This window comes from Gopherus flavomarginatus, chromosome 21 (genome assembly GCF_025201925.1).
Source record: "Gopherus flavomarginatus isolate rGopFla2 chromosome 21, rGopFla2.mat.asm, whole genome shotgun sequence".
NCBI lineage: Eukaryota > Metazoa > Chordata > Testudines > Testudinidae > Gopherus > Gopherus flavomarginatus.
Window position 1 is genome coordinate 7,963,147 of NC_066637.1, and position 27,793 is coordinate 7,990,939.

At 46.8% G+C, this 27,793-nt stretch overlaps 1 protein-coding gene across 1 annotated transcript in view; it reads left to right on the forward strand.

The window, feature by feature from the left end:
* Positions 1-27,793, forward strand: part of ACAP3 (ArfGAP with coiled-coil, ankyrin repeat and PH domains 3) — a 153,218-nt gene that overhangs the window by 43,477 nt on the left and 81,948 nt on the right. The window contains exon 2 of the mRNA XM_050931509.1: positions 27,139-27,196. Within this exon, the coding sequence (XP_050787466.1) occupies positions 27,139-27,196 (58 nt within the window). The remainder of the gene's footprint in view (positions 1-27,138; positions 27,197-27,793) is intronic.

Genomic DNA, 27,793 nt, shown 5'->3' on the forward strand with positions numbered 1-27,793 from the left:
AGCGGGAGCTGGGAGGAAAAGAACATTTGCTGTGCAGCAATATCCATAATAGACTAAACAAAATATTATATACATCTGCAGTCCAGCTAACCCAGCTTCTCGGGATGGAAGGCTAGTGGAATTTAGTGTTGTTTGCCTAATACAGCATGGTGACTTTTTTTTCCAAGATGAGGCGTTTTCTGTCCATCTCTGGTGAGTCTTGTAGCACAGAAACTGCCTGAAATTTAGCATACAGGCTAGCAGTGCTACATAAAAGAGTGGAGGGCTGGTAAAGAGGGGTCTGTTCTCCAACCACAGAGCTGTTTATTTCCTATTATGACAGTAGAAATTACACCATGTCGTGGAGAGAAGAAGAGATTCCACAATGTGTATTTTCATGCCAAGATACTTGTTACCAAAAAATGGGGCCCACAAATTTAAAGGGACGCCATCAGGTTAAAAACCCATTGTTAAAAGAATTCCCTTTCCTCTGTTAGGGCTGAAACTGTGAAACTAGAGAGAATTTTAGAAATCTGATTTGCTTTTTACCCTTTACTTTTTGCATTTCGCTCAGGTTAGTGAATCAACACTGGGCAGTTTCAATTTCATGTCTTGCTGAGCCCCCACTGTGCTTCATTATTGGATGTTTAATGCTCTGTTTTGCAATGTATCACTTGGCTATCACCACCACATATGTGGGATACTGTAAATAACCCCCCCTTTCTGTGCTTAGCTTTGACAAATCTGCCATGAAACTACTAATTGACTACTGAATCTAGGCTGCTCAGTTTCACGTCTTGGGCCAAATTCATCCTTAGCGTAACTCCACTGAGGTTGATGGGAGTCACTCCCGCAGGACTTGCTGACTCTAATGATCTTATCACCAGTCTCGGGATATTGGGTGTTTTTCATAAAGTCCCAACTCTCACAGGCAGGGGATTACTTGAGAATTTCAACTTTCATTTAAAAAAAAAGTAAATTTTATGCCCAGGTGGTTTCAGAGAAAACCTTGAGCCCAAAAGGCTCAAAACCCAGAAGGCAAATTAAAAAAAATAAATCCAAATTTATTATTTTTAAATATCTCGTGAGTTTTAAACTAATCTCATGGTTGTTGGGTTGTTTTTTCTGATAGGAGGGGGAGTCTGGTTCCTGTTTTCTGAATGTTTGGGACTGGCATTGCTGCTCCAAGGGCAAATCCAGAGCTCTTGTCTCTAGTCAGTTTCACATTTGACTTCCCATGCATTAGCCCAATGTCATTGCATTTGGGTTTCTAAAATTTCTGGGGAATGTTCAACGCCTTCCCCTCCCATCAACAAACAAACAAACACGCCTTCCTTCCCATATTTGTACTGACATTTAAAAACAAAAAGAATTGTGAGAATATTTCTATTCATAGTAACGTAGCAAAGCTGCAGTTTGACCTACTGTCACTGCTGAGGAATCAGCATTTTCCCCACCTTGTCTAGGTCTGGTCTTAGATGCTCAGATCTGATTAATAGGCTTGCTCAGTGTCTGACTTTTATGTTGGGCTCCCATTTGTTAGCAAACACACCTCTTGAACGTTGTGCACCAAATATTTCTTTAATTCTAACCAAGGCACATGGAGCCAGCCTGTGGAAAGCTTTCAGTGCTTTACTGCCTTGCTTCTGTCTAGCCAGAAGTGCTTTGGCCTGCTGATCTTGGAGAATCTGGATGACTAGGCACCCACGGGTGCATGCCTACCAGCACCTGCCAGTAACTTCCTGCTCTGCTTCTCTTCAGGCATGTTGCTGGATATCATCGTTGCTGCAATTGGTTTCACATACAATTTTTTTTGCTGTGGCTGCTTAGCGATCCATCTTTACTCAGCAAAATATATAATTATGTGCTTAACGTTAGGTGTGTCCTTAAACCTGCTGACTTCAATGTGACCGAGGCATATTTTTAAAGGTAAGTATGTGCTTAAGTGCTTTGCTGAATACAGATGGGCTTAAGCAAGTAACTAAATGCTTTGCTGAATTGGGGCCTCTTTCCTTTAATGTCCTTTACAAAAGGGCATAAAAGCCACCCGAGTGGCATTTGCTAGGCCCTTAATTTAACCTACCTTTGTTAGTTTTCTCATTGAGCAGCTTTTGTATCAAAAGAGAAAGCACGGAACTGGGAGTTAGGAGTTCTGGTTTTTTTTTTGTCATGTTTGTCACTGACTTACTATATGAACATGTGCAAACTGCTTACGTTTTCTGCCTCAGTTTCCCCAGCTGTAGCATGGAGACAATAATGCTTTCCCTACTTAACGGGAAGCCATGTGATATAAGGCCTAATTAATGTCTGTGATGTGCTTTTCCCTTATAAGTCTCTTTCATCTGAGGACCTCATACATATCACACAATACCTTAAAGATTCCAGCCAAATGGTGTTTAAAAAAAATATTATTGTTGCGGCTAATCCAGGCTGCAGCGCTCAACCAAAACAAACCAAGCGCCAGCTTGCTGGGTGTCCCATGCGCGCGCACACACGCGCACACACACACAGACACACACACACACACTATGGGGGAACCAGCATGCACTAGGGTTGGATAGAGTATATGTAAGACATGCAGCAAGTTGGGACCCAAGTAATGACTCATGAAAAATCTCTCTCTCTATCTCCATACATATCCATCCCTCTATCTTTCTATCTTTGGGCTTATAATCACTAGGATATCTGTCGGGGGGCTGGAATCTTTAAGGTAAAATCTCCTAAATGGGATGGCCACAGAAAAGTGGGTTCGTTTCCAGACCTAACAAGTGTGAGAGCAATCCAATTTTGCGTCCCTAAAGGGTAGCTAGCGTATTTCATCCGAGCATCTCAAAGAGCTTCGCAGTCGTTCAGGAAGCCTTCCCAACCCCACTGTGGGCTGGATAAGCATTGTGATCCCTGTTTCACAGAAAGGACAAAACAGGCAGGAGAACATAAGTGAAGGCCAGCACACTTATTCACCCAACAAATCCAGGGATCCTGAGCCCTCTCCTATAACCACTAGCCGCACGTGCAAGTTTGGGGTTAGATTTTTAAAGCCATGTGCACATATTTGTAAGTGATAGTCATACCATGCACCATTCGAGCCCTTCTTTAAAGATTTGCGTGGTATTTGGTCCTTGTGCTGACCTCCTGCACAGGGGTGACTTGCATCCTGATGTGCACATACTGCTATGTAGCTAATTTATGCATTGGAAAGCCCCAATGTACATGACCATATAGGCGCTTAACTAGACTTGTGAATATACAGTACCCAACGATTAGCCCCAAGTGAGCCAGTAAATACTGAAAGGGCCCCGGCTGCATTCCTCACAGGCTCTACGTACTGTATGGGACAGTTTCCCAAAATCCTCGACTCTGCTCTGCTCCTCTGCCCATTTGGGCCCCCCTCTGTTCTTTGTCTGCAACTATGACTTCCAGCACAGCTAGCCAGTTGGAACCCAAAAAGCATCTCTCACATTTCCTCTGGCTACTCAGCCCTCTAGTGAAGTGAGATCCATGACCAAAGGGCCTACAGCAGCTGCTTGTCTTGGAATAGCAGGAAGCATTGAGGTGGTAGCAGGCCTCAGGAACACAGAGCCAAGTCCAGAGCTAATGCAAAGCAAGTGCAACTCCGCTGAGGAAAATAAACCCACCATTCTAGGTCAGATCCAGGCCTGCCGAGCATCAGCACAAGTCAACCGAGGCCACTATAGCAGCAATCATTTACCCCATGGCCCAGAGAGCAATGAATTTGGCCCATAGAGACCTTTTAAGATCTTGAAGTGTTATGGTTTTTTAAAAAATGTGGGGCTTAAATAAAAGTGCCCTGGTCAGTTGGAGAGGAGCAGGCAAAGAGAGCAGAGGTTGAGCTCTGGGTGGATGTGAAGGCGAGGCAGGGCTAAGGCTCAGACCAGGGAGCAGGAAAGGCCCAAAGGGAAGAGTTTATGTTTATGTTGCTTCAGACTGATTTAGGACTTTGAGCAACCCGGCAAGAATCTAGCTGGAGAGACTAGCTCGAGGGATCAAGCTGGAAGGTGGGCAGAGCTGTGGAAGAGCAGCTGGGACACAGGCTGAGTGCCTGCTGCACTACGCAATGTCTCTGGGCTGTACACGTCTGTATGTGCCTTCTCAACACAATCTGCTCTTGGGCTTGTCTCCTCACTCGGGTTTGTGTTTCGCCTCACACCTCTGGCTGCGTTGATCCAGGAGACATGGTAACTGATGCAACATGCAGCACAGCTCAGCACTCACTGCAGACGGGGACTGTCACCTTCAACACTGCCTCACTTGGCCATGGGTTAGATGGCACCGTGTTAAGCAAAACAGTCTCCTTCTAGGCGGACTATTTAACACTGCGTCGCTTGCCACGACTCCTCAAGGTCACGTTCTGTCCCAGTATGATTACCCGGTGCCCCCGAGCCTTTGAGCTTTGTCTATCTGCCCTTATTGTCATAAGTGCTCAATGGTTTATTTCACAGAGGTGACAGCTGCCGTCTTGGCAAACGTACCCAGAACAGAACTGGGGCGCTCCAGAGGTAAAAGCATGAGCTGCTTCGGCTACAGAACCTCTGCAGGTGGGGGACAGACTGTGACAGACCCAGATCCTGTGTGGATCAGGGATCCAAGGCACACACTGAGCAGTGGGTTACACTGCCCCCAATACAGGGTCCTGTTACATGGGTATAGCATTTTCTACAGTAACAGATAAAAGGGAGGGTGAGTGGAAAGAGAGGCAATACACAATGCTGCAGCCTGATATAACGAGGGTTTTATTGGCATGAGTCTGGAATGGCCAGATTATTCAGTAGTGTTGAGCTTATGCAGGTCATGCCCGAGGATTGGGTGATACGGTCAGAAATCGATTAGTGGGCAGAGTGAAGCTTAGGTGGCCAGTTAGCATCTGGTTCTGCAATTCATCACACGGAATTCAATGCTGTGTAAGTGGGATACCGTGAATAAATCCTGTCCCTTTGCCGAGTCTGCTGCAGAGCTCCGCTCTTGCCAGTGAAAGGAGTTCTGACCTCAGTCAGTTAAACTAAACCGTGGTAAAACTCCGAGGAGTTCATTCTTGAAAGGCTTCTCATTCTTTCCTGATCCGGAGGGAGCCACTTTCATCTCTACACCCTTTCCTTTCCAGCCCCCTGATCCTTGCTCTAGTGATTCACATGGGCAGTACTGCTTCCAGGATGGGAAGCTTTGCTGGGTCTGTACATAGTCAGCCCCCATGGGGTTATTTTTGTAGGATTTGCTTTTGCTGAAACATCAATTTGTAATTTACTACCATCCCTGGGACTCTAGTGTTTCCAGTTCTGAGGATGGCCGTTGAGGTCACTGCAGATAGCATTCCCCGACTGCTTGCAAAGGCTGCACTGGGCTGTCTTGCTCGGGGTCAGCGAGGTTAAGGGCCCACAATTAATTGCCAGGACACTTCTTTCCAAGTGAGGAGTGTGATGGATCTCAGCGTGCATGCTGCCTGCACAGAGGTAGTGTGAGGAGTAGGGTGAGCAGATGCTAACGAGGGAGAGGGAAATTGCAGGGTCCTTCAAATCTGTGCAGTTCCGTGCATTTCACAGAAGGCGGTGAGGATACCTTTCTGATTTGCAGGTGTTGGAAGCATGCTGGCTTCCAAGTCCTGTTGGTGGAGGCAACACTGTACAGTCTGGGCTGATTTACCACTCAGCAGATGGTAAAGACAGGAGAATGATACAGTTTTCTGCAGACCTCTCTTCCAGTGAATGGATTTAGCAAGGTTCATCGCCTCGGTCTATTGACTGGAATCACTTCCTCCTCTTCCTCCTTGTTTGAATTTGCTGGGTTTCCTCTTTGTCTCTCTGGACCCGGGTATCTCCACTTCTGAGTGTTTGGTCCGTCTAAGGCCAACTGAGACAAGATGCTGAGAATCCCTCCTAATCCATTCAGGAAAATCATCATCAGGTAAACCGCAGCCTCTATTTGGCAGCAAATCACGTGACTTCTTTTGTAACATGTGGTCAGAAAGCTTATTATCCACAGTCTGGAGAGAGTAACATGTCAGCCATGGGCATGTGCTGTAGGTGGGGTTGGTCCTGCTTTGAGCTGGGGGCTGGACTAGATGACCTCCTGAGGTCTCTTCCAACTCTAATCTTCTAAGATTCTGTGAGCACCAAGCTGCAGATTCTTTTCTCTGGCAGACATTGTTTGCCTGAACATAAGAATGGCCATACTGAGTCAGACCAATGGTCCATCTAGCACAATATCCTGGTTTCTGACAGTGGCCAGTGCCAAGTGCTTCAAAGGGAACAAACAGAACAAAGAAATTATTGCATGATCCACAGCCTGTCCTCCAGTCTCAGCATCTGGCAGTCAGAGGCTTAGGGACACACAGAGGAGGAGGTTGCATCCCTGCCCATCTTGGCTAATAGCCAGTGATGGACCCATCCTCCGTGAACTTATCCAATTCTTTTTTAACCCAGTTATACTTTTAAATATTCTTACCAATTCTGTTCTGCTTTTGCTGTGAGGATCAAATACTGATCTAACAAGTGTTCATCTGTGATCAAATAGTACTCCTAACCTACTTGCCAATATTCTCTGAAGGCTCCATATGTCTGAGCCTTTGACTTTCTAGTTTTTCCTCGGGGAACCACCAGCCTGGAATAAATGGAAAAATTGCTCATGTGTTCAGCCCTGAAAGCTGCCCTGGCACCTTGGTCCAGCCAGGTTTCTTTCGAACTTGATTCAGCACTGAATATAGCAAGTCCTGGACCTCCATCCAGTTAAAGTTTCAATCTCTCTTATTTTATCCAATCTCTTTTATTTTATTCATCGCTATTCAGTGCTCGAAAGAGCAAGAGGCTAGCAATCCTGTTGCATCAGTTAACTATAGTCCACCTCCACATGCCGTTGTGTTTGACTCTGGTCCTTGGTACAGTTTATTTGTGTGTAGGCCATTCAGAGCAGGGTTATAACTCTGTGTATCTTGGCTGTGAGAGGAGCCCGTAATTAGCTCTCTGCTGGTCTGTTGTGTCTGCTGCTTGGTGATTTTGTAGCCAGAGTGCGAGGAACTGACAGGCCCCTGCAGTGTCATGAGTTTAGCAGCAGCTGGTAGGAAATGTTCTAATCCTTATTTAATAGAGGAGAGGGAAATAGGTAAAAAAAATCATGGCTTCAGGCTCATTTGGGATGATAATCAGTTGCCCTTTGTGGAGCTGAGGAATTTGAATGGGAGGGGAGGTACCAGTTATAAAGAGGATGTTGGTAAGATACCCACCACCTTACACACATACCAACATATATGCAACAAACCGGGGTAAGCACGTCTTACGCTTCAAGGCATCAGCTGATCATCGTAGGGACCTGGAAGGAACCTCCCTTACCCCATGGACAGCCAGCATTACGCCATTGGGCATTATGAGAGTTTTATCTTCACTTAAAGGTCAGGTCATGCCAGCATCCCAAGACTGGACTTTGCCACCGGGTGTGGGGAAGCCCATGTTTGTATGTATTCCAGTCAACTGCCCAGTGGTCATAGCTCCAGTCACTGTGTGTCAGGGTTTTTTTCTTTTCACAGCTAACAAAGATTCTGCTTTAGCTCAAATGTCAGGGGCCTGAGCTTGGGAAGCTAAAGAATCTGGTTGTTGCTGCAAAGTTCTGAGCTGCCACGGCATCGAACAGCTGTGTGGCTATGTGGTTGTTCTGTGACCATTTGCTGTAATTCCATGCACTTAAGAACTAGTGGGTAATATTGGCCTGTTTCACGCACGACTGCTTAAAAGCCACGTCAGTGTTTGGAGCTGGGGCTTTGATGCTCAGGAAAATGGCTGATTCGTCACCAGTGAGAGTATGTCAGTCATCATAGTAACAAATCATAACAACTGCCTTTCCATATCCCCTTCGGTATGAGGCTCTCGAAACACTGTAGATGTTAAGCCTCACAACACAGCCCTGTGAAGCAGATGTTATTTCCCCCATTTTACAGATGGAAAAACTGATGCTGGGGAGGGGTTAAATGAGTTACCCAGGATCACAGTGCGAGCCAGATGATCAAACGCAGCAGTCCTGTCTCCCAGGCTCCTACTCTAAGCTACCAGACAACTCTCTCTCCAGCGTCTTCAGACCCCACTCCTGGAATAAGTTAGCAAGGCCCGGTCACTGCAGCTGAAAGGAGACGCTTCTTCGGGACTGTAAGCTCAGCAGTCATGTACCTTGCCAAAGCATCAGATAAACATTTACATTTCCTGCATACGTGTACGCTGCAGCTGGCAGTGCCCAGAGAAATACCCCTTCCCTTTCCACTAGCATTTGGCTAGGAGCAATCAGAGAGGGTCAGGGGAAAGCTGAATTCCCAACAGTTCTTGAGGTTCCCACACTTGAGATCTCACAGAAGTCCTAAATACATTGGCATGGGCTGCTGGCAGCAGCTTTGGGTTGTGGGGGACAGGCGGGGGCACGCGTGGAAGCGAGGTGGCGGGAGGGATGAGAGGGGATGGGTGGAGGAATCTGTGTCTGATCTCCCTGCAGCGGACAGATGGTCTTCGAAGAGAATCCAAGGAGGAAATCTAGATCAGACAGGCAAAAGTTCAGGGCGAGCTGGCTGGCTGCCTGGCAGGGTTCAGAGTGTGCTGCTGTATCAGGGCGTTAGAGGAGATAAATGCCTCGCGCAGGGGGAGGGAAATCCTGAGGCGTAACTAAGCACTGCAGGGGCTGAGATGCTCCCCAGGGGTACTGCTCCCAACTGGAGAGATCAGGGGACATTTCCATAGGAACGATCTCAGCATTAATTCTCCAGCTATCACTAACTTGCTTGCAGAAGTGCTCCCTCCATCCTTTGCATTGAGGAGCCATCCACTCCCGAAGCCTTCTTGACTCTAGCATGAAATATAACGGGAGACATTTGCCCTCTGTCTTGGATCAAGATCCTGGCACAACCCAGATGTATCTCCCCAGATTGTCTCGTGCAGTGTCTGTTTGTAGCCATCAGCCATGGGCAAATGCTTAGCGACAAGAAGACACAGCGGTGGCATTACGAGCAACAAGGTGGAAGGACAAGTGACTTTAATCATTTGAGAAGGGCAGTGCTCTCCCTGGAACACGTGGGTCCTCATTTTCCTCTCATTTACCCCATGTGATCTGACCTCACTGTCAGTGTTTTGTCACTGACTTCAGAGACTAACACCCGGGTGAGTGAAACCAGAACAAGGACTTCACAGCTGGGATTTTCCAAGGCACTTAGAGTTGTCCTGACTCTGCTGCCTCTGAACGCAATGGGAGTTTTACCATTGATTTCAATGGGAGAAGAGTTAGGCTAATCCCACACGGCTGGGCAAATGCCATCCCACAGCCTTATCGCTGCTATGAAGTGGAATTTACCAAAGAAGACACTGGAGTTATTTAACCACTTCCCCAGGTCAGGTCAATCTGGGATTGAGCTACTGTCTAATGTCAATTCAGTGACCCCTGGAGCTAGCTGAAAATTTTCTACATATGAAATTTCAACAGATTTTTTTTAAATTTCTACACACACTCACACATGTGGATTGGTGGGTGAAAGTGTGGTACAGTGCAGAGTTTTCATGACATTATTTTCTTATTTGTCCATCAACTACTAAGATGGCTGAAATGCTTCAAAATTTGAAATTTTGATGAAAAAAATGGGGGTGGGAGTTCATGAAAACTGCACGATTTCTCCCTTGCCCCTTGTTTTCTGATCAGCTTGAATGGCCAAAGTGGAGTGAATTTGATGGGTCTTTGTCCATTTCCCAATGGACAACTGACCTTAACCATCACCCTAGCTTACTGGTTTTCAACCTTTTTTAATTTGCTGACCCCTAAAAAATTTCAAATGGAGGTGAGGATCCCTTTGGAAATTCAACCTGTGCTCCTAATATAGAAGTCTTAGACTGAAGACTGACTGAACAGAATTACAAATGTTGCACAAATACTCGGCCTGGCATTTGATGTAGCCTAAGAAAGGCCCCTAAACTGTGGGCTGCTATGGCAACAACAACACTTCCAGGTTTTGACCTGTAGGTAGGGCTATTCACATACTTTTGATTGATCAGAAAGCCCGAATGCCTTTTCTGGGATCTGAAACTTTATTTTCATAGTCACCTTTTGTGGACCCCTTAGACATAGTCTGTGGTCCCCCAGGGGTCCATGGACCACATGTTGAAAACCACTGCCATAGTTGGTACTAAATAGCCTTCTTAGCAATGTCATTACAGAGGCCAACAGTCTGATTCTCCTCTCACCTAAGCCAGTTTTACGCTGGTCTAACTCCATGGATTGCATTGGAGTTTGTCTGATTTACTGTGATGAGAGAAGAGAAGCAGACCCCAATGGCCATGGAAACTTACTTAAATCACTGGAGTTGGTTCCCCTACTGAGAAGTGAATGAGTGCGGCAGAATTTGCATGGATGAGACCAATGCTGTCCCTGCACTATGAGTCCGCTGGGGATATCAGACTCCCGGGCAGACTAGCTGGCTCCTTTCAGCAGCACTAAATCCATGCAACAAATTATTAATAATAATAATTAATCATTTACACACACACACCCCCGCCTCTGGAGTGTGTAGAGTTTCCATTTACCCAGGCTGTCCTTTGTGTGTTGTTCCCAAGTCACTTAAAGAGCTGTGTCTTTAAGAAGGCATGAATGGAGGTGCAGAAAGGCAGCAGTAGAGGCTGGCAGGGGAGCTAAAAGGAAGTCTTGATTATAAATTGTTATTATGCGACAGAGCTTAAAAACCATCAGCTCTTGCTGACTGTTAAGGAAGCAGCTCAATGGGGCTGCGGCTGGCCCATGCCCACGCAGTTCAGAAAAGAGAGCTAATAGGAAGAAGGCAAACGAGATGCAGATGGCAACAGACTTCATTGACTCTGACCCTCAGCTGGGGAGCAGGGAAAGCCTCAGGTGCATCTTAATCCCAAATTAACACTCTGCCTTCAGGCCTCCCATCTTTGCTGTGTGTAATTAAGAAATGTGAGTGCTTGGTGTCTGTGTCTAGCTCCTGGCACACACGGGGGTGATGGTTTAAGGCTGGGTAGAAGAGATCAGCATATTAGACTCCTTGGCGGGCCTGCCGCTGAGGGTGGGTTCCTGCAGCCCATTTCTCCTGTTCCAGGTTCTGTTGACACACTGCAGGCCCCTCTAGTTCTGCGTTAAATCCTCTGATGGGAGTGGATGTGATATCTAATGACTAGAGCTGGGGGCTGGGGCTCAGGACTCTTGGGTTTTACTTGTGGCTCTGTTGTGTGATGTTAGATGAGTCATTTTCCCTCTCTGTGACTCAGTTTCACCATCTGTGAAACAGGGCTGACAACACTGCTTCCTGCCTAGCAGCATGTGGCGTCATTACTGTTTGCAAAAGGCTTTCAGTTCCTCTGGCCAAAGGTGTTAGCTTAAGTGTGAAGTATTATTACTAGCAGCAGCTAATAGGGGAAACCCTTTCCCCAGCTCCCTGCTAGGTCTGCAAAAGGGGAAACCCTGCAGCTTCGTTACATCATACGTCACTAACCCACAACGTACCAGATGTGTCAGAGGGATACCAGTGTGGCATTGTGCTTGCAGAGCCTGGAAGATTCAGCCCCTGGAAAGTGGTTAAGATCTCGAAGTGGGTGACAGCTCTGCTGCCTGGGATTCCGATGGCCATAATACTCGTGTATAACATAGTGTGGACAGACAGACAGATGCTGATGTTGTTCCCCTCTTCCCCCCATATGAGAACTGCAAACTCACTACAGCTGTGGCCTTGAGAAGCAATCTAACCTAGACCTTCCTTGCCCCTGAAAGTATGATGTTCAGACAGTATTTTATTACACTGGCTGTCATTTCATTACCCCAGGAGCCCTCCCATCTCCAAACGCCACCCGTGGCTTCTGCTAATCTTCCTCAGGGCCCCTTATTGCCTCCTGCCTCCTGAGCATCATGCCACTGGCCCCATGCCATTTCCACTAGGAAATGCAAAAAGCCACACAAATCAAGTCCCAGCTTTGAACTGGAAGCCACAGCAATTACTGGATCTGTTCGCCATGGAGATAGTCACCATGGAGCTGTTGCCATAGTGGTGTTTACTCATAGTGAGAGAGACAGAGATGCAAAATAATGTTTTAAAAAAAGAGATTTAAAAAAAACCTGTGTTGGTTTTTTTTTTTAATCAGCCAAGTATTAGTGAGGTCAGCAATTGCTCCATCAAAGCTTTCCCCAGTCTCTACTTTCCATTTTTCTAAGGATCCTTATTAAAAAACCTGTTTAAATGTCAGTGTTTCATGGTAACAGCTAACAAAGGGGAATTACAGAACAGCTCGGTGCCGGTGTCCCCCACCCTGCGCCAATGAACTCAGCACCCTCATCTCTTGCAGAAATGTCTCACGGGATTTCTCGTGACCCCGGAAGGTCAGCGCCTTCGTTTCAAACCTCCTCCAGCAGCACAGCACCCCCTAGCAGCACGTGGGGACATCAGAAAGCTCTCCTTTGAGGAACCTGGGCACTGTTTTTTCAACACAGAAAGTCTCTGCTCCTTTGGATGGGAGCTTGGCAGCTGCTAGTGATCAGGATGTTGGTGTTTCAGGGAGGAGGGGACTGAGTGAGAAGCAGCCATGTCTGTTCCAAACTTTCTCCCCTGGTTTGATCTAGGGAAGAGAGGAGCTAATTCCACCTGGCTGGCTGTCTGAAGGCAGGGATCAGTTGGAGTCTATTTCCAATAAACCACAGTCAGATTTCATAAATAATCCTCCTCATCATCATGCTTTGCCCAACTAAGCTCTTGGCTCTCAGAGCACTAACCCAGCATTACTTACTCACTCCTCTCAGCACCACTGGGAGGTTGAGAGGCATTCGTTTCGCACTTTTAAAAATGAGAATGAGACGCAGAGACGTGTGGTAAGTGGCTCCCCAGGGTCACACAGCAAGTCTGTGACAGAGTCAAGAAGACAATTTGGGAGTGCTGGCTCCCAGTCCTGTACTCTAGAGCAGTGGTTCTTAACCTTTCCAGATGACTGTACCTCTTTCAGGAGTCTGATTTGTCTTGTGTACCCCAAGTTTCACCTCACTTAAAAACCTGGGCTTTGGCTTCAGCCCTGTGCAGATTTCTGCCCTGGGCCCCAATGAGTTTAATGCTGGCCCTGGTGACCCCATTAAAATGAACTTGCCCACAGTTTGGGAAGTGGTGATAGCATATAGACCAGTATAACAAGTCATTTTCTGTATGAAATTGTAATTTGTACTGACTTCGCTAGTGCTTTTTAGGTAGCCTGTTGTAAAACTGGGCAAATATCTAGCTGAGTTGATGTCTCCCCTGGAAAACCTGCGTACCCCCCGGGGGTACATATACCCCTGGTTGAGAACCACTTCAACAACTTTCGCTCCTGATTGATCCAAGGCAGTAAAGCTAAAGGTGGAAGCCCTGAAAATGAATGTCAAGGGACGCTTACGCCCCCTTCTCCCCCGTGGCTTGTCATAGAGCATCGGAGCTCTCAGGTGGGCAGAAAGGCTTTACAAATGTATAGATCAGGTGCCTTTGGAATCTTTGTTGTGATCAAGAAGGGGAATTTAGACCGCATTATGCAGAGATGTGACTCTCATGGGTGGTTAAACAATCTTTGCTGAAACCAGAGCAGCTACTGGATGGCTTCCAACCTTATCTGATGTATGTAAGCCACTTTTCCTGGCCACAAAAAATAGTCTTGTGTGTATTGTCATGGCAATGGCTAATTCTCCTGCTCACCTGACTCTCCTTTTGCCTGGTGGTGTTAAAGAAATGGGTTGTACACAGACACGTGGCTGTGATTGATGCGGTGCAGAAAGAAATGGGTTTTCCAGGCATTACAAAGCAGTTCCTCTGCCACTCAGCATGCTGATCATGTACAGCATGAGATGCAAAATCACAGCTCCAGATGCTAGGTTGCTGGGAGCATGGACCTATTACATGTGCAGTTTGTCAAGAGCTGAGATACTCGAGACCCCAACAAGTCTATCTGCGTCCAGGCCCAACAAGCAATTGGGAACAGTTGGACTGCAGGAAGGGCCCCATTCAGAGTCTCCAAGGAAGCCAGTTGTCATCAGTGCAAACCGAGGAAATTTGACATGCAACAATGCAAACTGATGGTGAGAAACATCCTGGAAATATGGTCTAGGGGTTAGTGCACAAGACCGGGAGTCAGGAGACATGCATTGATGTCAGTTGGAATTGGAATTGACACTAGTGAAAAATCACTAGGGAACTGCTCTCGCTCCTATTGAAGTCAGTGGAATTAATTATGTTGAATTTAATGGGAGCTGGATTCGGCTCGAAGGTCCAGATCCTCAGTGGAAGAAAGGCATCTACATATTTTGGAGGATCTGGGCTTACATGCCTCCTACTGGCATCCATGAGCAGGAGCAGTCCCTGAGCATGCAGAGTTGGCCATCCAAAAGAGAAACACCTGAACTTAACAACCACTTTTGGAAACGTGAAACTTGGGGGAAGATTTTCGGATGCAGGAGGAGCACAATTGCCCAGCGAATGTGAACAACTATCGAGATAGTGGTTGCAAATAAAGTAGTTTTGCAAGGAAACGTGCCTTAATTAGCCATTTGCTTGGGCAGTCGCACAGTTTTCATGCATTTGTGCATCTAGCTAATGTGAAAATCTGGCCCTTCATCTCTCTGTACCTTGGTTTCTCTGTTTGTAAAACAAAGAATAATGATCAAATAGATGTCCCAGTGGGATGCGAGGTTTAACTGAGTGTTGCTTGTGAAATGCTTTGACAGCCTCATATGAAAATGATTGTTATTAAAGCAATGGAATTTTGTAGAGTATTTTATGCCATCTCACATCTCTTGCTCTTGTAGGTCCCAGAGGTAACCAAGCATTTTTTAAACGTGGTTTTACTTCTTATTATATACCATTTACTCCAGTCTTCACTGCATGCAATATTTGGGGCACGTGTGTCTAAGACACCCAGTTAACAGGGGAACGTCAGTCCAAACTATGATCTTTATTCCACCATGAACTAAAAAGGTGCTGACATGACACTCTAGAAAAAGTATGTTGATCCCTTCATGCCTAAACTGTTTAATAATGCTGTAATACTTAATGCTAAGGCTTATTTATCTAATAATGATTATACCATACAACCTTGTTTTCCTGTAGTGCCTGTTACCTGAGGATCTCCAAGAACTTTACAAACACGAATCATTTAGTTAATTATCTTATTAGTTAAGTCTCACGCTACTCCTGTGAAGTGGATGTCTATCATTTTAGCAATGCAGAAGCTAAGGCTCAGAGATGATTGTTGGTGATTGCCATTGTTATGACAGGTTCTTTAGTTCTGGCTCGTTGGTCCTGGCTGGCATGCAGCTCCCTACATTTTTAAGCCTGCTACACTCAGACAAGTTGCAGGCAAATTGTGACTAATTCTAATCGCTGCATCTAGCTAAATAAGGTCCAAGCTGGGTCATGATGCCTTCTGATACATAATGAAAGAACTTGAATGTTGTTTCACATCACCACTGTGTAATCCTATTATCATCCTCCATTTGTATTGCCCCACTGCATCAATCCAATCCGAGCTCCAGTGTGCTGGCCATTGTACTAACATGTGGAAAAACACAGTATTTGCCTTAAAGAGTTTCCAGTCTAACACAAGACACAAGTGAAGTAGGATTAGCCCCATGTTCTTTGAAAAGGTTGAATTCCACTATCTAAAGATAAGGAACATAGATTGAGAGCCAAGACCATTCAGTTATATTTCCAAATAGCAGCTCTGCTTCCCGCACCAACACAATACTAGTCAGCCAGTGGTTTTGTTTTCCTTTTACCTCACCAAGAATGGCTGACGGGATGGTCCTGGAGACTTTGGCCTGATGACACTATCAGTGGGAGTAGCACTAGTATCTGCTTTACAGACATCTTGCTATGGGGAGGGACCAAACTCTACTACTCAAAAAATTCCTTTTGATTTCAGAACCATTTGGTCATGGTGGGAATAAAAAGTTTTCCTTTCCCATGCTACTAAGGAAAGAATCTATGATGTATGGAGGGTCCACAAAAGGGTTAATGAGTTTGCGTTTGACTCACCGTTGGGTTTACCAACCAGTCCCATGAGTGTGTGCTTGGGTGAGGTCACCTCTGGAATTTAGTGTCAAGACTGTAGCAATTTTTAGACCTTTTGTGGCCCATATTTTGTTTTCAGTTTTGTTTTGCCTCTTTTCATGCCCTCCTCCACCCCCGAAATGTCATGGTTTTAAGTGATTTGGTCATGAAGACCCGGTGAACTACTTGATTTTGTATGTTACGGCCAAGGTACCAGTTTAGATCCAAAAAATGGATTATTCGGCTTGAAGGAGCATTTTGAATTTCATTAGGGATGTTTTACCCACCTTGCTTTGGTCTTCTTGGTGGAGAGTTTGTGTGGGTGGAATCTGCAAAGCCAGCTCTGCATCGGAGCTCTTCAGCATAGATCGTCCCTTGGCTATTCCTCCAGAATTCATTCTCTTAATCAAAACAAGTAGTTTTTGTTCTCATTTGGTTCTGCACCCTGAAATATAATTGATACAAACACAACAGAAGATTAGAAATCCCAGCAACCCAAGGCTAGCAGCTGAGTCAAGTTACATCAGCCCATCCTTGTGCTGCAGGATAAATGACAAGCTGTGGTGTTTGTTTCGGAGTCTCAGTAATTATAATGGAGCTGAGATGCTAGTTTAGAGAAACTCCAGTGGCCTTTCAGAAGTTGCTGCCTTGTCAGTCAATGGCCAGAGCCCAAGGGCCGCAGATTGAGTAAGAGAGTGAGCAATGCTTAGCATAGGCTGGGATCCCACTCAGTCAGCTGCCCCAGGATGGTGCTTGAAACGCATCCCGGGGTACGTTGACTACCATATAGCTCAGGTAATGGCTGCTAAGTTTTCATTACTTACCTGTTTACCCTACCGGTGTGCTCCCATCCATGCCATGCAACGGTTTGGCTCTTTTACTGCTTTTACCAGTGCAATCAGGTCAGATGCAGTAAGGGCTGGAGGATGAAGCCACCAACGCCGCTGGGTTTCAGGGATAGCACATTAGTCACAGCACAAGCCAGACATAGCATCGCACAACTCTACCAATGCACTTCAGCGCTTACTCATAGTACCTCTTGCCAGCCAAATTCTACCTCCACCCGCCTTGCCCATGCACCCCTAATCCTCCCATGCAACACCACTTGAAAATCCAGTCTCAGCTCACCTACGTAGCTCTGATGATTGTAGGGTGACCAGAGAGCAAGTGTGAAAAATCGGGATGGGGTGGGGGGTAATAGGAGCCTATATAAGAAGAAGACCCAAAAATCGGGACTGTCCCTATAAAATCGGGACATCTGCTCTCCCTAGCTGATTGACGTCAATGTGGCCCTGTGGCACCTCCTGATGCTCTAGTCTTGGGTTCATCTGCTGATGCACCTTAACACTGACCTGGTGCAGCCTGTCTGTCCTCGCAGACTTTTCTAGTTTCTTATTCTTTTGTGCCATGGAGAAGTGTCTACTCAGCACCTTGCTAAAACCACCTAACTGCAGTGAAACCAAGTCCCCAGAGAGGAAAAGGCCAGTGCATTCACTCCATCCCAGAGATCTACACGGTTTAGTTATCCCTCTTCCGCCTGGGATTTTAAAATGCTTGTGGGGACCCCAACTTCCTCAGAGGCGGGGGATGCTTCTCCATGGCTTCCCCTAGGCCTCAAGCCTGAAGCAAAATTCATATTCTGAACACCCTCGGAGTTGGGGACAGTTCTAGTTTCATTGAATGAAACTGCGTCCCTTCTCTCTATTGGGGAGGGCTGTATTTCGTACTGCGCAAGCTGCCACTGGACGTTTAGGTCACAGGCTGTTTTCTCTTCTCTTGTGATGGAAATAGCCTGAGGCCTGGAAGAGCTTCAGAAGGAGCACTGCACTGGGAAGCAAGCAGAGCACCTCGCCAGGAGATGACTGAACTGCTCTTAGCCGCTGGATAATTAGGACCTTGCTTTTTGGGTCTCAGTGAAACAATTTACCTCCTCCTGTCCCGGTCACTTGTCTTTCTAGTTAGGTTCCTTCGACCATGTGAACATGCAGGATGCTGCACATTCTTTTTGACACACGACAGCTGCCACTGATGTCTGAGGACACCTGGTTGTGCTCAGAAGTATGGCACGCTCCCTCTGCATGGGCAAGCACATAGGTGCCCCACGGATCATAGGAATGGCATGTGCTGCCTTTCTGTCTCGCTTCCTAACCGCTCATGGCCAGTTCTGGTCTCAGCCGTGCTGCAGTGACCCCGTTGATCTCAGTGGAGTTATCCCAGGCTCACAGTACATTTGTATAACTGAGATCAGAATCTCACTTACGGTCTATAATGTGCCGGATTCTCTGCTCTTGTCACTCTATTGATATCAACAGAAAGGATGAAATCAGCAGAGAATTTGCCCCACGGCCTTTATTACTCACGAGGAGGGGGCCAAACAAACATTCAGTCAAAGCCTATTGTTTCTCCTCAAGATATGGGCACAGCAAGCTGTGACACCACCACCGTGAGGATGGTAAAGCTATTCCAAGGGGAGAAGGCCGAAGGGCATCTTGGAAGTTCCTATTTTCTAGTATGTGGTTAAAATCCTTCAAGTTGATGTCTGTCGTTTAACAGCTGCTGCTGTTTCTTCACTGCAGAGCTAAACCCCTTCTTTCAGCTGGCTCTTCTATCCATCTCTCACAGATGAGAGGAAACTGCATGGAAAAATTGAATCCGGATGGGCAATAAGGGGATGATGCATGAAGGCATGTGACTTCCAAGTCCAGAGAATAAAAATAGCAGAAAAATCTGCTGGAGAGCAGCCCTTTCATTAGTGCTGTTTCTTGCACAGGCTTCTGCCGTTGGCACAGACTGGCAGGCTCGCATTCCTATTGGGCTTCCATATGCACTGCCAGAAAGAGCTTGGCAGCACATCGTTAAAGGAGGAAATAAGCCTCTTTTCTGGAAGCCGTTTCAAAGGCCTGGGTGACGGATCAATTATGGTCAGACCCCCGTGGCACCCTGTGGGGAGTGAAGAATCTGGGCTGGGATTGTGAGTCACCAGGACTTTATTTCCTGCCCACTCATCGTGGGGGGAAGGGAGTCTTGATTCCCATCCTGATGTTAGAGCTGCTTCCGGGGGCCAGCCCAAGTTAGCTGTTGGGAGAACAAGCTTTGGAAAAGGACAGCCCAGCACTTACCTCTAAGTCTGCTTGATGTTGCCGCGGTGCTGTGGTTGTCATGGCTCAAGAGACTGAAATCTCCATGACGATGCATTGGTACCACGGCAACCAGGCAACTGATGTAACAGTATTTGATCTGGGTTAAAGAGCAGCCCATCCGAAGGCAGAAAGTAGAGCCAGGTGAAATGTGGAACTTAGGCGCGTTCACCCATCCTCAATTCTAATATAACCTACGCATTCCCTTTCATAGTATATGGGACTCTCTTAATTCATTTCCCAAGGCATTTGTAGGGGAAGTGTTTGTGCTGGTGAAAAAGTCTGTGTATAGTGAAAGGAGCAGATATAATAAGCCTACAGGTGCCAGTCTCTGTTCTGGAAGAGTGGGTAGCCGATGCCAACTGTCTGCAAACACCCTCCTGGCTGAGATGAGGATTGGGACACATTGAAGAAGTCATGTGGGGAAACTGGCACCACTACTGTCTGCTATGTATTATCTGTTTTGTGGCTAAACAGAGAACTTCATTCTCCAGCAGCACTAAATTCACCTTTGCCTGTAACCCATCCATCCAATGCTTCCTTTAAAACTCAGAAGATCACCTCAGCAGCATTGTTTGAGCTAGCCGTCTGGGGCATGCAGGAAGGGTTTGTGTCTGGTCCTCTCTGGCTAGCAGGACCCTAGCCAAGATCTATCAATAGCAGCACACCAGCTGTGACACTGCAGGAAGCCCAGGGTCATTGTGAATGTGGTCAGAATTCCAAAGAGGCACCAACATGGTAATTGACAAGTTTAGTTCAAATAAAATGGTGGGCTGGATTCAAATCTTCTTCAGTGACTTTGCAAATTGGACACAGCTCACTTTCCTCTTCCAATACAGCCTGGGCAATGCAGGCAGAGCAGAGCTGTATTTGCGGGAAGCAAAGGCCGATATTACAGAACTGTTTCGAGATCTTATTTTGAAAACATAAAATAGATTTACTATTCTTGGGCCCTTTGCTGGCATCAAAGAAAATTACACTTGCCTGAAAACAGGAGGCAGCCAACTCCCTTGCTTCGCCTGGGGGCGAATGGCCTTCCAGGGAGATTGCTTCGTCTGCAGAACTAAATCAAGTACCTAGGGGACCCTCTGAGCAAAGAATGGCTCCAGCAGGGAGAGTTTAACGAGCTCCTCTGGGAATAGGACCCGCTCTTTTCTGATTGGAGCCAGTAGGAGTTGAGGGGGCTCATACATGGCAGGGCTGGGCTGGATGTTTGGAGAGGCACCTCTGTGCAATGCTGATGCCACACAGATTTGTTCTGTGGACATATCTAGACCACGGCATCAGTGTGTGTCTCTGTACCATACATGATCTTACATCCAGAATCCCTTTTATTTACATTAATATAGACATTGATATTTGTACTTCCTTGGCTCCTAGCTAGTGCGTTACAGCCATAGTCTCAGAGCCCTTTGCAAAGGATGAGAAGATTCATTAGCCCGTTTTTTGCAGAGGGGGAAGCTGGGGCACATCGCAGGTCAGTGGTAGGCGCAAGGAGAGAATGTGTGCCTAGAAGTGGTCTGGAGCGTGGAAATAACGTTTGAGGAAGCATCTAGACATTTGGCATTGTATCTGCTGGGCACCATTTGGGGTTCATCTATTACTACAAAGGCTGCTTAAGTTTGATTAGACATAGGACTGTGCTGTTAAATTCTGGATCCAAATTTCAAATCCCTCCCCCTCCACCCAAGTTTAGGGAGTTCAGATACAGGATCTTGGGTGGGCCCATTATAGGGATGGAGGCCAGTTGTGAAATCCAGATCTCGAGCCAACTAATGATTATGAACCTGCCGACTCCCTCTAATTTGGGATACTTAGCTTTGGGTTCCTCTCTGTGATGGCAGGAAGAGGTCTATCTACCTACCAAGGATGCAGGGAGAGACTCTGAAACTGAAGGTGGAGGGGCTGGAGGGAGTCTGGGTGAGGTATAGTAATATCTGAAGTGCCTGGCAGGTTGAATCCCTCATTTTGTCTGTCAGTACATATTTCTTCCTGCATTGTGGGAGCCGGCAGGACCTAGCCAACTGCATCTCAACTGCTAGGGGCACTTACGTTGTCTCTATCCAGCTTTGCTGGATGAAAACTACATCCCTGGCCATCTTATGTAGCACATAATGGTGATGAATAACTGATGGCACTTCCTCTGTGTTGGAAGTTTGGCTTGTGTCAGGAAGTAGATTTGTTTCGGGGAGTGTCATTTTCTCCAAGCAATCAGTGACCAAGTACCCTCTGCGCAGCATGTCAGGGGAACTTCAATACCTCTTGCTGTTGCAGGGAGTCTGAGCACACCATGGCCCATGTAGGAATGCCAGGTGCCCTGCTAAAAGAAACTAGACAAGGAAAGGAAAGCAGATACCGGGCCCAGTACAATTCTGGCGCAAGAAGATGCAATGCCCTTGACTTCCATGGATTTATACCGGTTTATCCTAGGCCTGCATATGTCCAAAATGGCCGGGAAGGATATAGTCAAACCACAAGACAGAAACAGTTTTGCATGAAAAGAGAGTCTGCTGATAATATATGAGACTTTCTCTTGCTCGTGAGTAACATCATGTGGTTTGGTGGGGGGATAATCAACTCAAATAAGGATGGTTACAAGCATTACATCACAGTTCCCAAATATGCAGCTAATTTAGATTTCACAAGCTGGTTATGAGACGGTAAGTAACTACACTCCTTAATTCTTAAAACAAATACGCATATTCTTTGAGGCTTCACAGCTATGCGAAAGATTTCTTTATGAAAACCACATTTATGGCAGATGGGGAAGGGCTGTGTGTTATGGATTAAAAAAACTGGTTCAAAAACAACTATGTAAAAGATAAACAATCTGCCCCATAGTTGTCAAACCTCAGAAAATAAAGGCCAGCTCTTCAGCTAGTATAAGTCAGCTGAGCTCCACGGAGTGAGGAAGTGGACCTAATTTAAGGGAGGGGTAGTTGTCTATCATTTAAAACAGGTGGCTAGAAATCAAGGACTGTATTATTAGCTGTTGTAGAAGGGACATAGCTCTGCTGAAGCTGGTAGAGCTGCATTAATTTACACAACCAGAGTTATGTTCTGTTCTGTTGATTTCAGTGGACGTTTGGAGCCTAAATAGACGTTAGGTGTGTAAGTTGCTTCATTGATTCCACTCTGAGTTTTTTTTAAAGACAGTCGTGTTATGCTGATTTACACCAATTGAAAATTGGGCCCCAGAACTCCTGGATTCTTTTCCTGCCTCCATCCTAAATTCTCAAGTCACGTAATCCAATGTTTTCCAGCTTCCTCTGCATTGTAATGGTTCAGGTGCTGAGGGGAGAAGGTGTCAAGGCAAGGGAGGGTCCAACCGATCCAAGGCCCGAGAATTTGGATGCAGTAGCAATGGGGGAGTGACTGGAGGGATTCAAAGAAAAGGGTGATGTGAACAGAAGGACGGATGAGGCAGATGATAATGGCGGCTGCAATTTGTATTGACTGGAGCAGGAGCAATGTGGGTGTGAAGGAGGCCCGGAGAGGAGAATGTTCCCATAAGGAAGAAAAGAGGAGATGAGAGGTGAGAACAGAGAGTGAAGGTTGCATCTTAGAAATGTTGCAAAGGAAGAAACAGTGAGATTTGGACACACCCCAGAGCAGAAGGGGAAGGGGAATTCTCACTGGGTATTTAGCAAGCTTAACACAGAGCATAGCAGGACCCTCTGAGATGCTAGTTCAAATCCAACCCTGGTCGGAGGAGACTGAAAAAGTCATTACTTCATGCTAGCCCTTTAGTGGCCTATGTGACCAAGCTGATGGTCTCAGCCCCATTCTGAGCAACTTCATAGGAAGGTAGTATTGCTCAGTGAGTAGGGCACTTGCTCAGGAGTGAGGAGAGCTGGATTCTATTGCCACTGGCCTACAGTGTGACCTTGGTCAAGTCACTTCCACTCTCTGTGCCTCTCTTTCCCCTCCCACTCTTTTCCCTTGCCTAGATTGTAAACTCTTCAAGGCAGGGACTTCCTCTTATCAAGTGTCAGTACAATGCTTATCACATGGGGCCCCCAATCTTATCTGGTGCTCTCTAAGTGCTACCATTATAGAAATAATAATCACATGTACAAATGCCCTACCACGGCTAGCACCTCAGCTGGCAAGCTGACCACTCATTGTGCCTGGAGAATGAACTCCCAGTCCTTGCTGAGGTCTTTCCAGAACAGGTCTGAGGCGGACTGGCGGGAGAGGGGGAGGTGTGGGAAGCATTCACTGATGCTGCCCCTGATGCTCCTCTTCTAGTGATGAATAGAAGCCTCTTATCTGAGTCTGTCACTCCAGCACCTTCTGTCAGCACCTAAACCCCTTGAAAAGAAAGGCAGGCATTCCCAGAATGCCTCTGGGGACACAGATTGCTGGAGATATGAGATGAGGCAAAATTTTCCTGCTTGTAGATTTGTGAAGTGAAAGCTGGGGCAGAGCACAGCCTCAGCATTCAGAGCCAGGGCGTCAATGCCCCAAACTCTCAGGCTGTTCAGCATTCAGAGCTAGGGCATCAATGCCCCAAACTCTCAGGCTGTTCAGATCCAGGGTGTTGGTTCAGCCCCTTGTGAGGGACGCAGCTAGGAGCTGCAGAGCAATTCTGCTGACTCATGAGGCACCCAAATCAGGTGGGTCTCATTAGCTCCCCCTCAAGAGGGCAAAAAATGGAGGAAAGAAAGAGAGGAAATAGGGGATGAGACAAGAGGTCTTGTGCAGAAAAATCCCCACAATCAGTGAGCTCCAGAGTGAGCCCAGGCTAAGCCTCCCTCAGCACATGAGGAACCAGGTGATTCAGATGTCTAACAATATGCACTTAATATTCAGTCACAACAGGTCATGTGGTGGTATGTCCCATGACTGTGTGAACTCCCCATGCGCTGAATACCCTAAGGCAATTAAAAACCTTTCACAAACCCCTCTAAAAGCGCTGGTACATTGATTACAAGGCAATTACATTAAATAAACTAGTTTTTCCTTTCCCCCCAGGGAAACAGCCCCACCACTTCCCACGACCCCTATGAAACTCAACAAAGCAGCCACATAACCTGAAAGCTCAGGAATGGCAGATGGGACCTCCCCTGCCCCTCCCTGCATTGAACAATAACATCATTGTAATTATATATGTCAGTAGCACCCAGAGGCCCCGACTGTGGATCAGGGCCCTGTACACGTCATTAAAAAAAAGACTGTCCTTGCCACAAAGATCTTACTGTGTTGGCATACAATGGGTGTGAATCCTCCTTCAAAACAACTTTCTATGTAACATTCATTTTTTAAATTGCTTGCTCTTGGAGGATGGGGTTGGACTGCAATGATCTTACAGGATAGCTAAGAAATAGGGTTGGGATTTTCAAGCTGCCTAAGGGATTTAGCCACCCAGTCCCCCAGTAAAAATCAATGGAAATACCCCATTTAAAAAAATCAACGGGAAATGGGAATCCTGCCCCACTCCCCTACCCTTGAAAATCTTAGCCCAGACTTGGAGATAAGTAAAAGCTGTTTTGTTGGATGTCATAAAGGATAGAAACTGACTGGGGTGGGGGAAGGGACACAGCACAACAGAACGTGATTGGCTCATGCAGTCTCCTCTTATGCTTAATAGAGAGGAAGGATGGTCCAGGGGTAAGGGTGCTCTCCAGGAACTTGGGAAAGCTGCGGTCAGTTGCATGCTCTGCCACAGACTTCCTGGGTGACCTGGGCAAGTCGCTAAGGCTATATCTGCACTGCAAAGGAAAAAACATGGCGCTGAGTCTTCAAGTCTGTGTCAACCAACTCAGGCTGCATGGCTAAAACCAGCAGTGTAGCTGTTCCTGCGTGGGTCAAAACCTGCTCATGGTTTTTAGCCCCACATGGTGAGCCCAAGGCAATTGACCCAGGCTCTGAGACTTGCTGCTGCGGGTTTTTCTTTGTAGTGTAGATATACTCTCAGTGTCTCGGCCCCCTATCTCTAAAATAGGGATATCAGTACCCATGCATACGCACACCTTCCAGGGATTTTAGCAGAATTTGAGGGTGCTCAGCGCCTGTCAGAGTTGGGCCCAGTTATGTAATGTGACAGGACTGTGATAGGGATAGGCATAATGTGCAGGGAGGAGAGTTCACACACTCACATGATACATCACATGGCCGGTGTTGTCACTGAATATTAGGTCTATACTGTAAGTTGTCTGAATCATCTGGCTCCTCACAGCACTCCAAGGGAGATTTCTGGTAGCTGTTGGGAGAGGTGCTCTCTCCTGAAGCCTGTGCACACTGGATTGGCAATCGCCTTAAAAGTTCAGGACAGAACTGATGTGCTCGAGATCAGCGCCTGCCTTCTATTTGATTTATTTCCTTTGTGGGGAGGGAGTCTCCGATCTCTGTTCCATTTGGATTACCTGGTGGGATGTTGGCCGACTTGTAGCAGTGTCAGATGGGGACTGTGTTCACCTGTAGAAGGTACTGTTCGTTTATTTCCCCTGGAAGAATGGTGAACGTGGAGAAGTGCTAAGTTTGCTCTGCTAGTTGTATTTCCTCTGAGAAAGAGAGATGGGCTGAATCACCGCATCACATGACCTCTCAAGGTCCCTTCCAGCCCGATGTTTCTATGATTCTATGATCAGAGTGAAACTCCCTTCTCAAACTCAGTGGAAGCTTGGATCTGGATCCAAATTTTATGACTTTGTCCTATCAATCATTTTTTATTTGTCCTTCCGGTTGTTAGCAATGTGTACCTGGGAGGCTGTTCATCCGTTTAAAACAAGAGCCTTTAGATAATAGATTTTGTTGCCTGATCTATTGAGGCCCTGAGGGTTTTCTCCTGGTTCCTTTTGGATTGTGCGTGTCACGTCCTTGGCTGTTTTAAAGCCACATGAATCGGTGCTTCGCCGGCACATCCTTCCTCCACATGCCCATGGCAGGAATTTTTAAAAAGTCGAGCGTTAACACTTCATGCTGTGCACAGCAAACCTACAAATGTGAGAGGGTTCATGCAATGGACTCTGGATTGCATGCGCTGGGACACAAAATTGCAGTGAGGTTTACCACGTTTCCAGGTGCTTGTTGAAGGGAATGGCTGCCCAGCTGTGGACAGGCTATCCCAGTAAGCTGCATTCAATGGGAAGGTTTCTGCCTTACTGCTCTTACAGTTGGAGTTTTGCCTAAGAGAAAAGTGGATTTATCCCAAAGGTCTTGAGCTGGAAATGTCTTTTGCCAGTGGGCTGGGCTGATGTCATTGGAATGTGTCCCACAGTTGGGGGAGGCCAGAATCCTACTGGCCTCTTACGGTCACCAGCGTCCAAGAAATGGAAAGAAAACAGACCCAATGGATCTCTCCTCCAGACACAGCCAAGGCACTAAGGGTAACACTCAGAGGTGTTTGAGAGTGAGTAGATTGAGACGGTAACAGGACCAAGTTATGCCCACATCGGGCTAAAGACTTGCTGGGGTTTAGAAGATGCAAGCCAACGTGTGGGTGTTCTTGAGGTATCGTTACAGCCTGAGGTCTAGTTTCACAAGGGCTCTACGCTGGCACAGTTAATGCTGGTTGCCAGTGGGTGGTGCACCCATTTACCCCAGCCATGTCATTCATGCTGGTGTAACTTAACAGTTGCTCCCGATTTACATGGGCGTAAACGAGATCAGAATAAGACCCCGTGGGTGGTGGCTTTGCTGTACATTGCCCTAGCACAAGACAGCCCAGTGACTTGCCAGTGACACGGATGGGGGGTTGTCAGCAATTTCCTCCCCTCCTTCCAATATTTTTCACCAGCCCAGGAGCAAAACCATGCCAGATAACGTAGGATCCTCGGAATGGAATTGTCCCAAAATGTGGATCCTCCGCTTATACGGCAGCCTCTGTGCAGGAAACCCCAGACTGGGTAGTGTGAACTTCCACCCCTCTCCTCTGCCTTTTGGAGTTCTTCAAGCCTTTGCCTTTCAAGGACTGTTCAGTTTCTCTGCCCATCATCCGTGTGTAGGCAACCAGCTGATTTCCCCTTTTCGCTCTTCTGATTACAGGGCGACCATAGATGAAGTGGAAACAGATGTGGTGGAGATAGAAGCAAAGCTTGACAAGGTAAGTGAGGGAGTGGCTTTTGGGGAGATGGCTGGGGTGAGTCTTTGGTTTAGGAACGTGGCCCTGCCAGCCTGTTCTGGGCACAGGGCCCCTGCTCAGACTGTCAGGAAATCGTTGGTTGATATGCTGGTTTAGTGTATATGATCATGTCTTCCTGTACTGCTTGGCCCCAGCCACTGCAGCTCAGCCATAGGTGAGGGAGTTGGTTGCTCCTTTTAGCACAAGTAGCTGGGGCTTGTTTCTGAAGAGTGGTCAGGAGAGTTCCACTTCTTTGTGCCTCTGTTTCCCCTTCCACTCTGTCTTTGGCTTGTCAACTTGGGTGGTAAAGCTCTGTGGGGCAGGGGCATTTCTCACTAGGTGTCTGCACAGCAACTAACACAATGTGGCTGTAGTCTCAGTTAAGATCTCTAGGCACCGCAGTACAGTAATAGAAATTAAGGGGCAGTGGTCACTCCATGATTGTGGTGTCTGTAGGTATGCAGCCTGGGTTGTTTACAGTAGCACTCAGTAACTCAGAGCTGGGGTTCACAGAGGGGAGGGTGTATGTGGAATTCAGCTGGGAACAGTTTTAACAATATCGTGTCGAATCTGTTTCTA